The 11,945-nt window shown below is 41.0% G+C and overlaps 1 protein-coding gene across 1 annotated transcript in view; it reads left to right on the top strand.

Moving 5' to 3' along the window:
- LOC138967977 (glutaredoxin domain-containing cysteine-rich protein CG31559-like) overlaps nucleotides 1-11,864 on the top strand; it is a 26,728-nt gene extending 14,864 nt beyond the window's left edge. The window contains exons 3-5 of the mRNA XM_070340539.1: nucleotides 2,104-2,349; nucleotides 3,278-3,343; nucleotides 6,504-11,864. Of these exons, the coding sequence (XP_070196640.1) occupies nucleotides 2,104-2,349; nucleotides 3,278-3,343; nucleotides 6,504-6,692 (501 nt within the window). The 3' untranslated portion in view covers nucleotides 6,693-11,864. The remainder of the gene's footprint in view (nucleotides 1-2,103; nucleotides 2,350-3,277; nucleotides 3,344-6,503) is intronic.
- The last annotated feature ends 81 nt before the right edge of the window (nucleotides 11,865-11,945 follow it).

Here is an 11,945-nt window from a genome sequence, read left to right as displayed (position 1 = left end):
ATAGAGTAAAGAGGTTAGGGGTAAAAAGGTGAAGAATCAATGGATTTTGAAGTTATATGTAAAGGATCCTATTTATAGGAGAGAGACCGGCACGGTTGGCCTAGTGGTAAGGCGTCCGCCTCGTGATCGGGAGGTCGTGGGTTCGAACCCCGGCCGGGTCATACCTAAGACTTTAAACTTTAAACTTCTAGTGGCTGCTCCGCCTGGCGTCTGGCATTATGGGGTTAGTGCTAGGACTGGTTGGTCCGGTGTCAGAATAATGCGACTGGGTGAGACATGAAGCCTGTGCTCTGGTGCTGCGACTTCTGTCTTGTGTGTGGCGCACGTTATATGTCAAAGCAGCGCCGCCCTGATATGGCCCTTCGTGGTCGGCTGGGGGTTAAGCAAACAAACAAACAAATTTATAGGAGACCGAACTTACGTGAACACAGCTAATATTCATCGTAGTTCAACCGAATCGTGTTGCGTTCCCCGAAGAGGAGTTCTGATCTGGGTAACCGGCATACATGTCACAAGTTATTCATCATCAACACAGAAAATTGCCCGGCTTCTTTGATGTGTTGCTCTTTTCGTCGCTGTCTTTTCTTTGTGCTGTTGTTATTTCTGGCGTCATTTGTATGAGATGTGACTGATTTATCTGTCATCATTTTCTGATTGCTTGTTCAGTCAGCTCTGTGTGGGTTGTTTACCAACGCTCCATTAAACGTAATGAAGCGATCAGATCAAAATAATAAAAGTAGTCACACAAACGTTCTGTGGGTCTAATGAGTAATGACTGCGTAGAAAGCTTGCAATAATACTTCTTTTTTTTTTTTAATGCAACTTGCTTCCAATAAATTCAGCTTGATTATTTTTAACGTTTTCTGTCCTTTTCACCTTATTTGCAAATAACAGTTTTGTGAATAGACATGTTGAGAGCAAGAGTAAACAGTTTTATACGTTTTGATTATATTTTAATATATATTCTGTTTTTAGATCGTCGTTTGTGATTGATATTTCTGGATTTTCTTTTCAGATTTACTTTTTATTGTGTCTTTCTCTGGTCGTCGTCGTTACCTTTTTGATGATTTTAACGTTTTCCATTTTTTAGAAACATAAGTGGATTTGTCATTAACTTTGGTGTTTTTTGGCTTCTGTCAGTTAATTTTTGTACACATCGTGCCAAATCATGTAACTAATAACTTAAGACGTGCGTACATGCTTTCGTTATATTCAGTTTAACAGCCAATCTACCTTGACAAGTTGAACTCTCTCTCTCTCTCTCTCTCTCTCTCTCTCTCTCTCTCTCTCTCTCTCTCTCTCTCTCTCTCTCTCTCTCTCTCTCAGAGATAATACTGACAAGTTTTCCCATTGTCTCCGGGTAAGTTTGAATGACCGTGTGAAGGAGAGGATACATATTGTCTACATGTCCACACGTATGCTCTCAGTAGCATTGTGTCATCGGATTGCAGGACAGAATATTGACATGTTTGCTTTCTGTTTGCCCCAAACAATTCAAACGATCAGGAAGACTATCATAATGATGCCTCGTTCTTATCAGTCTCACAGCTCAGTTACCTGGCAACGCAGTATGTCTAGCATAGTTTCCATTCATCTATCCACTTTCACACTGATAATTTGTGGATACTTGAAAGTCCAGTGTAGAGTACACTTTGGGTTGCTCAAACGACTGATATTTTCGTCCCCCCCCCCCCCCCCCCCCCCCCCACCTTCTCCCAAGATCCACTTGAACAGCATAACTCATTCTTTTTCTCCTTCTTCTCCTTCTTCTCCTTCATCTTCTCCTGCGTTCGAGGGACGCAACTCCCATGTACACTTGTTTCTGTTGTTGGGTTGTTTTGTATATATATATATATGTGTGTGTGTGTGTTTGTGTGTGTGTGTGTTTGTGTGTGTGTGTGTTTGTGTGTGTGTGTGTTTGTGTGTGTGTGTGTGTGTGTGTGTGTGTGTGTGTGTGTGTGTGTGTGTGTGTGTGTGTGTGTGTGTGTGTTGTTATTGTTGTTCCTGTTTGTTTTCACGTGCAGGATTTTACGCACGGTGCCTGGCCGTTTTCTGCTGCAACATTTTCTAAACATTTTTGTTTCTTCTCTTTGCTCCCAACAGTTCAACTACCGTGTGACAGAGAAAGGGAAGATCGTGGTGTACACGACGTCCATGACAGTGGTGCGCGAGACGCACGAGCGGTGCAAGGCGTCACGCAACATCCTGCAGACACACATGGTGCGCTACGAGGAGCGTGACCTCTACATGAGTCACGAGCACCAGCGGCAGCTCAAAGAACGCCTCGAGATAGCCGAGGACACCTTCGTTCCTCTGCCGCAGATCTTCTTTGACGGACTCCATTTGGGGGTGAGTTGAGAGTGGATTCTGTTGCACTGTGGAACGGGGGTGAGTTGAGAGTGGACTTCTGTTGCACTGTGGAACGGGGGTGAGTTGAGAGTGGATTCTGTTGCACTGTGGAACGGGGTGAGTTGAGAGTGGATTCTGTTGCACTGTGGAACGGGGTAATGTGAGGGTTGATGGGGGCGAGTTGAGTGGATTCTGTTGCACTGTGAAACGGAGTAATTTGAGGGTTGATGGGGGTGAGTGGAGAGAAGAAATTTGGGGGCTTTATCGTTTTAAAGTAATGAGCATCAGACACGGCTCTGTGGCTCGAGATGGCTGCATTAGGACACCGTTAACGTTGTTCCTCTACCACAGATTTTCTTTTACTGACTTCATTTGGGGGTGAGTGGATTCGGAGAGGGGAGATGGGAGTATACAGTAATGAGCATCAGAGAGAGTGGCTTGAGATGGCCGAGGACGCCTTCGTTTCTCTCCCGCAAATCTGTTTTGATGGACTTTGGGGGTGAGGTAAGAGGTTTCTTCTTCTTGTTATTCTTTTCCTTCGCTGTTAGATCGTCAGTCCGGACTGCAGGGCGAAACGTGCTGTCCTCTCCAAGTCCTCTCTGGGGCCGTATAGCTTCTTTTGTAGCACTGTCTCCTCTGGCCAGATGGTGTCCCTCAGAGCACTGTGGTATGGACAAGCCTGCAGGATGTGCTCTGCTGTCTGATTCTTGCCACACGGACATAAGGGGGAGGGAACCAGCTTCAGCTTTGTGGCCATATGATGGTTTAGTCTGTTATGTCCAGTGCGGAGTCTGAGTAGGACTTTGGTTTGGATGCTAAACAATATGTATGAATGATAAAGGGTCAGGGTGGGTAGAAGAGGCACAGGATGTACGAAGTTAGCAAGCATGTGGACCATCCGTTGCATCAGTGTTTTCTGTTTCCTTAGGGTGCCAATGACCTGGAGAAACTGAATGAGAGTGGCCAGCTGAGGAAATTACTGCAGTCTTTTACGGTGAGTGTACTTGCCGGACACATGAAACAGTGCTCTCTCTCAGTCTCTCTCTCTCTCTCTCTCTCTCTCTCTCTCTCTCTCTCTCTCTCTCTCTCTCTCTCTCTCTCTCTCTTTCTTTCTCTCTCTCTGTTAAAGCAGGCTAAAGTTATTCCACTTTTTAAGTCAGGGGCTAAAACAGAACCCTCCAATTACAGGCCAATATCTATTTTATCGGTTTTATCAAAGCCGTTGGAACAACATATCAACAAGTTTATTCTGTCACATTTTAACGAAAATGCTTTATTTCACCCAAATCAGTCCGGGTTCAGAACTCATCATTCATGCCACACAGCACTTGTTTCTTTAGTTGATCAGTGGTTGAGCAAGATCAACGAAAACAAACTATTTGCTGCTCTCTTCGTTGACTTTGCTAAAGCATTTGATGTGATTCATCATGGCCTACATGGAAACTCGCGCTGTACGGCCTTAGAAATGATACAATATCGTTAATCAAGTCTTTTGTTTCTGATCGAGTACAAGCTGTGTGCGCCAACGGCTCTATGTCTAGCATGCAGTCGGTAGGTTATGGCATTCCTCAGGGATCTGTACTCGGCCCTCTTCTCTTTACGATTTACATTAATGACCTTCCCCTACACATAAGCAGTAACTGTGAACTCTTCGCTGATGATACCACTATTCACAATTCCCACTCAAATGTGAAGGTATTGTCAAAATAACTTCAAGAAAGTGTTAACGAGCTTTTAACGTGGACTGAATTAAACCACATGGCTCTTAATCCAGACAAAACAAAAAGCATGCTTATTACCACCAGACAAAAACGTCAAAACTTAAAATCTAAACTTCCACCTTTTACGATTGATAATCACATTGTTGAAGAAGTTAATAAACACAAAGTTCTAGGTGTTATTCTTGATAACGATTTATCGTGGACTGATCACGTTACAGGAGTTTGTAAAGTACTCTCCAAGAGGCTTTACTTGTTGTCCAGAATAAAACACTTCTTGAACAGGCATGGCAGGCAACTTTTCTTTAACGCTCACATTCAATCGATCATTGATTATGCGTCAACACTATGGGATTGTGCGAGTGCAAAAACTCTGAAACCTTTATTTAGTATACACAACAGAGCAATCAAAGTTATTTTATTACAAGTCTCGGTTTCCAACGAAGACTATAAACTTTTAAACATTCTTCCTCCTAAATCAAGACTCATGTACAATAAAGGCGTTTTGATGCATAAACTCATAATTGGAAGAGCGCCTGCACCTCTTTCTTCTCAATTCACTTCCCACAATTTAAGAGACCCGACAAAAATGTATGCTCCTCGGCCTCGTATAGATCTTTTTAAGTCCAGCCTACTCTTTTCGGGGACTAATCTTTGGAATTCACTTCCAAGCGGTCTCAAACATTCTGTCAATGCCAAGACTTTTAAAGACAGATATTTCTCATTCCTTATACATGGCACATTTCGTTCTCACTTAGCCTGAACATGTATATATATTGTTGATGCCTTATTTGTACTTTTTACACGTTTCAGTAGATAAATGTACCTAATTAATTTCATAACATGACTTATGTAACGATGCTACATGCTATTACCTGCAACGTAGTTGCTTCATTGACTCCTCAGTTTCACGGATTTTGTCTTCCCTCGAAGTTTCACACGTTTTTTGTTGCCTTTTTCATTATACCTTTGACAATAATATGTCATGTTCGTTTGTATGTATATTTTTGTTTGTTTAGTTTGTTAATCGTTTGCTTGTTTGTCGTTTACTTTTATTACTTCTTTAATTGATAATCCATTTCTGAGTTCTGAGTTCTCTCTCTCTCTGGCTTTAGTATATCTGTGCTGGTATATATTCATTGGATACAGGCCTTCATCATTTCTTTAAAGTGAATATTTCTACAATGCCGTTTCTTTTCTTATATTTTTTTTTCTTCTTCTTTTCTGTATGTACGCCTAGGTTATGATCCTGGAATTTTAAATGTTGTGGAAAAGATCCCGAAAAAAATAAAAGCCTTAGAGTTATCTCCGAAAATGTTTGTCGTTTGTTGTCCAAAATTAAATACCCTTAGTTTGGAGATAATATTATATGTTCTTGTAATGATGTTGCATTTGTTTCTTATAATGTTTTTTACATTTAGTCAAGTTTTGACTAAATGTTTTAACGTAGAGAGGGGAATCGAGACGAGGGTCGTGGTGTATGTGCGTGCGTGTGTGTGTGTGTGTGTGTGTGCGTGTGTGTGTGTGTCTGTCTGTGTGTGTGTGTAGAGCGATTCAGACTAAACTACTGGACCGATCTTTATGAAATTTGACATGAGAGTTCCTGGGTATGAAATCCCCATACGTTTTTTTCATTTTTTTGATAAATGTCTTTGATGACGTCATATCCGGCTTTTCGTGAAAGTTGAGTTTGATCATTAAAAAACTGAAAATTGTAAAAAAAATATTTTTTTTATAAAACGATCCAAATTTACATTCATCTTATGCTCCATCATTTGCTGATTCCAAAAACATATAAATATGTTATATTTGGATTAAAAACAAGCTCTGAAAATTAAATATATAAAAATTAATATGAAAATTAAATTTTCGAAATCAATTTAAAAACACTTTCATCTTATTCCTTGTTGGTTCCTGATTCCAAAAACATATAGATATGATATGTTTGGATTAAAAACACGCTCAGAAAGTTAAAACGACGAGGGTAAAGAAAAGCGTGCTATCCTTCTCAGCGCAAGTACTACCCCGCTCTTCTTGTCAATTTCACTGCCTTTGCCGTGAGCGGTGGACTGACGATGCTACGAGTATACGGTCTTGCTGCGTTGCATTGCGTTCAGTTTCATTCTGTGAGTTCGACAGCTACTTGACTAAATGTTGTATTTTCGCCTTACGCGACTTGTTCTTTACTTTTCTGTATGTACTCATTCCTAGGTTCCTCTCTTAGATTAGAGGAAATCACAGGGAAAGGGGGGTCAGGAAGGCATGGGATGGGGTTGGGGACACAGAGAGATAGAGTGGGCTGCTATACCTGTTAATCTGAAAAATCACCTTTGTATTATTTTGTCCTTAAATTTGAATGACTCTTGCCCTAATAAGTCTAACATTGTACCTGTTGACCTCCAACATTAACATCTCCATTGTTATTTTCTTCCCCAGAAAATCCAGGTGAGGACGATGTGCAAGAACTGCGGGGGCTACAGGTTCGTGCCGTGCATGGTGTGTCACGGCAGCAAGAAGTCGGTGCACAGAAACAACTTCACTGAGGAGTTCTGCGCTCTGCGTTGCATGCACTGTAACGAGAACGGTCTCCAGCGCTGCCAGGAGTGCGTCGATCAGCAGGAGTGATTGGCGAGGCGCCTTGCAATGCTTGTGCAAAAGTGATGGGGAATGTTTTGCTCTGATTGCATAAAAGTGATGGGGAATGCCTTGTACCATGTGTCTTGTTATTTAAACTAATGTGCTGAGAGCCAACTCCTCAAGAATATATGCACTGTAACGAGAAAGGTCTCCCGAGCTGTTAGGAGTACGTCGACCAGCAAGAAGGATTGGCAAGGCATTGCTGTGTTGCATACAAGTGATGGAAATGCCTTGTACCGGGTCTCTTAATTGTTTAAAATGCGCTGAAAAACCAACTTCTCAAGAATGTATGCATTGAAACCAGATGGGTCCGCTGAGTATATTGACCAATGACAGTGATTGGGGAGGCCTTGCTCTGGTTTTCTTATTGTGTACAATCAACATGTGCTGAAAGCCAAATCCAGAAGAAGGTATGCACTGCAACAAGATGGGTCTGTCAGGAGTGTGATGACCAGTGATTGCTTCTCTTATTGCTTAGAATCTGCATGCGCTAAAAGCCATGCAACTCCAGAAGAATGTATGCTTTTTAACAAGAACGATCTTGAGCGCTGCCATGCAGGAGTGTGTCGACCAGTAATAGTGATTGTCAATGCCTTGCACTGGTACCTGCGATGTGAGGCACCTCCCATGGGAGCCGGAACACCTCCCATGAAAGGACACATTCTGTTGTCCCTTTCTTTATTATCTCCACCGAAATCTACCTGTCATGACAGGCCGCCTGCAGTGCAGGTGGGACACTCAAGTTATGGCTGATCCCAAGGCTGTCAGTCATTCCATCGCAGGTACCACTGCTTTGTTCTTTACAATGTGCTCAAACCCAACTCCTGAAGACCCGTCATTTGAATGTATCATACATGAACGGATATACAGTCTGGCTACATTGCCAGAGTTGCCTTTGAAGACGTGCTGAATGGTGTGAAGACATGGACCATTTACGCCCATGCAGGCAAGGACAATGAAACCTCCACAGCTTAGTGTTTAACAAGAAGATGCTGAACTTGAGTGATTCGAGTACATAACATCAAATGAACTGACCTTGAGAATTGACAAAACTCTGAACATGATTGTTCTTGGGAATTACATGAACAACAAATGACAAAGAGCTGTGGAATATTTGGGGATTGTATTCTCGAGATGGAATGATACGCTTTGTGCCATGTAACATAGATGTGGGACAGGTGCTATATACTGCCTCACTGCAAAGTGTCATGCAGAATGAAGTGTTCAAAGCTGACGGTAGAGGACAGCACACTTTTGACAAGGTTGGAAAGTGCAGAGATGCTGTGCGCGCGAGACCTGTCATAGTTCTGTGTGAACAATGAGGAGTTAAGGCCTGTAATTTGCGTCTACCGAGATGGAGTGATAATTGAAGAGCTGTGGATCCACTGGATTATACTGTGTGTTTGATGTGAGGAAATGACTCATGCTGTGTGTTTATACCTATCTTGGCAATTTTGATCTGTGTAATTGATTCTGCCTGATGTGAGCTGTACATATAGGGATCGATAAGGTGGATGATGCTTTGCCCCAAATGGGTTATACTATTTATGTGATGATTACTGACCTATGTTCATGAAGTGGGTGAATGATGATGAACAGAGATACGATGACACTTGACCAAACTGCCAAACTAATTTTTTATCACCGTTTTTTTTGGGGGGGTGAAATCATTTTCACGTTGTTCACCAATTATTTATCATAGGTTATTGGGTGACATGAAATGAGTTTCCTGGCGATTGCACCATGAAATGAATCATTGAATGCATATCGCATGACTTGCATATAATGCAACGTAAAGTAAAGCCAGCAATGATGCAGTTTTCTACTACTGTGTTAATCCTCTGTTAATATGGCCAGAATTCAAGAGATTATGTACTGTAACATTATATCCTCAAAAAACATGAACTCATGAAACAGAATGTGTACTTAGTGCCTTTAACTTGATCCAGAATTATTCCTCATCAAAGAGTTTTCTTTCTTTCTTTCTTTGGTGTTTAACGTCGTTTTCAACCACGAAGGTTATATCGCGACGGGGAAAGGGGGGAGATGGGATAGACCCACTTGTCGATTGTTTCTTGTTCACAAAAGCACTAATCAAAAATTTGCTCCAGTGGCTTGCAACGTAGTAGGGGAGACCGGAGCTAGTCCGCCTACTTTTATGCTTTTGGTAGCATACCTGGCGAGTTTGATGAACTAGAAGACTGATTTTTTATTTTACATCAAGACAAATGTGTAGCTGATATCAATGTGCAGACAGTTTTTATGTGCGCATGAACATTTGTTGTACATACTGCTTTAAGTAGACCTACCCTAACGTAGGCGAACTTGCCCCAAGTCGGGGTAAGTCCGCCTACAGGGTGGGGCAAGTCCGCCGCTCTCATCCCATAGTAGGTACAAGACTAGTAGTGGGCAAGCTTTAGTGGGAAAGCTTTTTTAATTCCCTTCAATATTTAGGTTCAAAAATGCCAATGACAAAATACGAAAGAATGTAACACAAAATTACGTTAGGGGAGACCGGGGCTAGTCCGCCTACTTTTATGCTACTTTTATGCTTTTGGTAGCATAACTGGCGAGTTTGATGAACTAGAAGACTGATTTTTTTATTTACATCAAGACAAATGTGTAGCTGATATCAATGTGCAGACAGTTTTTATGTGCGCATGAACATTTGTTGTACATACTGCTTACGGCGAACATGCCCCATGACAAATAGGCGGACTTGCCCCTGCACGGGCAGGCAACTCTAGTGCCAGATAACGAGCACAACATGGGAAGGAAGAAGCAAAACTTTCGTCAGAACTCGACCTTAATTAACGCACTTTCACTCGACACCAAGACTAAGTATTTGTTCTCAGAGGTAATGCATCAAAACTTAAGTCAACTCCTATGCATTCATGTTACAAAAATGAAGAAAAACACTTTTTGTGATCTGTACTCACGATATATGGGCGCGCAACCTCTGAACTTCTGCAGGATATGGCGGGAAGAAGGGACACCACTCCCACATGGTGTGAATGACTAAAAGGTGGCAAACGTAAGAATAAACAGACAAAGGCGGATGTGCCCCGGGGGCGGACTAGCCCCGGTCTCCCCTATATTACCTTACTGGGAGAATGCAAGTTTCCAGTACAAAGGACTTAACATTTCTTACATACTGCTTGACTAAAATCTTTACAAACATTGACTATATTCTATACAAGAAACACTTAACAAGAGTAAAAGGAGAAACAGAATCTGTTAGTCGCCTCTTACGACATGCTGGGGAGCATCGGGTAAATTCTTCCCCCTAACCCGCGGGGGGTATCAAAGAGTTTAAAAGAATACCATGCAAGAAGCAAGTGTACAGAAACCATGTTCAGTAATCTGAACACACACACACCAAGACAGAAAACCAAGAAAAGAAATTATGAAGTAACTTGCAAGTGCTGTCCAGGACTGGTAATGCCCAGTTTAGTAGGGTAAAGATCTGATAACCAAAGGGAAGTAAGCGCTCTAAATGCATACCTGTATGTTTGATAGAGTAAGTGACAGTTACGCAGAACCAGTCTGACCTGAGAGAATAACGAGCATTGAAATGAACAAGCGACTTCCATCCTCATTTCATTTCATTTTGTGGGGGAAAAACAGGTCATTCTACAAAAGCTTTATTTTGTATTGGTTTAAGCGCTGTATTGTTTGCTTTTGAATAACTGTCTCGAGTATGATGAGAGAACAGCTAGCCTGAATGCCGTTAGGTAGAACCCAGTGAAGCCTGATGGTTATGAGTGTAGAGATGCAAGATCAAAAATCTAAGCTCTAGAGTTCAAGCAAATAAAGTCATGTCGCTGCTGTAATCAAAATGATTGGGCTGTGAAAATAACTACCATACTCAATAAAATTGCCAAACAATAATGCTTACTCGTTACCTGTGGAAATAAGCTTAGTTGGCTATTCTTCCGCTGCTTTCATTGAATTTTATAAAACCCTGTCTGCTTATTTCTTCGGGAATTTTTTTCATCATTATTATTTATTCAGTGTATAGAATTAAAACATCATGTAACTTTTGTGATACTCATCGGTTCATTTTCTTCGTCTTTGTAAATTTCTCTTTGATCCGTTCGCACGGAAAAATTTATGTTTGTTTTAATAATAATAATCAGTCTTGTGTCTGTTTTTCTGCATTGATATGCTGTAACAAGCAGTCGAGCTTGGAAAATAGCAATTACTTTCAAAAATTCCACCAACAAAATTTAATTTTCAGTTAATGTTAACCAGCTTTTCAAGTGTGTAGAGCGAATGAAATGTAAACTCTTCATGGAAAACAAGTTAAATTTGGTAATTTGCCTGGAATGAATTCATTGTACTGTATTCTCAAAATGTTCAATAGCAAATATTGTTTATTTACCTGTTATCAACTTGTGATAATGCAAAAATTATGTGACAATGTTCTTGAGTGAAATTGTGATAATTGTTGTCTACATGTGATGGCATTACTGGTCACAATCCAGTTTGGACGTATGGATCTACGATACTTATTTAATATTGTGCATGTCTTGCCACATCTGAGTGACATAGTGTGAATAGGGAAAATGTCTGGGATAAAATGAAGTTACACAATGGACCAATGGCTGGGGGTATGCCAGTTCTACTTTAAATTTGGAACGATTTTTTTTACATGTACTTTTTACTTTGAAATAATACCTGTTTGATTATTACTTATTTCTGTATTGGGAGGGAGGTGTCTTTTTTTCCAGAAGATGAAAAGAACCCTGATTTCAAGCCAGTTTCCACTCCCAACACACTACCAATATTTTTGCAAATAATTTCAGGCCGAGGGAAGGTTCTGGCCAGTGTAAAGGTCTAAAGTCGACTTCAGCCTGATTTACCCAACACGTTTTGGTCATTTCTTGCACAATAGAACAAGGAGGAAGAAAAAACAACTAAACTCAGAACGGCCATTTCATAACACGAAAAGAATGAAGGGGAAATAGTGTTTCAGGTTGGGGAAGGGAGACAACTGTGAAAAGTACCATTTACTCCTTGATGTGTTCAATGTGATAAAAAAAAGATTTCTTCGTCCAATTTTGGCTTTCCCTAAGTCAGCTTGGTGTTTTTATGCGGTGTACAGAAATATCAATGTATGTAAATCAGTAACTGATTCAATAAACTATGTATTCAATATTTTCTGGAGTTTTGAACATTGCAAAAATGCAAGATCCAGGAAGATACACACAGAGAGTGTGTGTGTGTGTGTGTGAGAGA

The sequence above is a fragment of the Littorina saxatilis genome, linkage group LG6, assembly GCF_037325665.1.
Source record: "Littorina saxatilis isolate snail1 linkage group LG6, US_GU_Lsax_2.0, whole genome shotgun sequence".
NCBI classification, from domain to species: domain Eukaryota; kingdom Metazoa; phylum Mollusca; class Gastropoda; order Littorinimorpha; family Littorinidae; genus Littorina; species Littorina saxatilis.
This window is presented reverse-complemented; position numbering and strand designations above follow the sequence as displayed.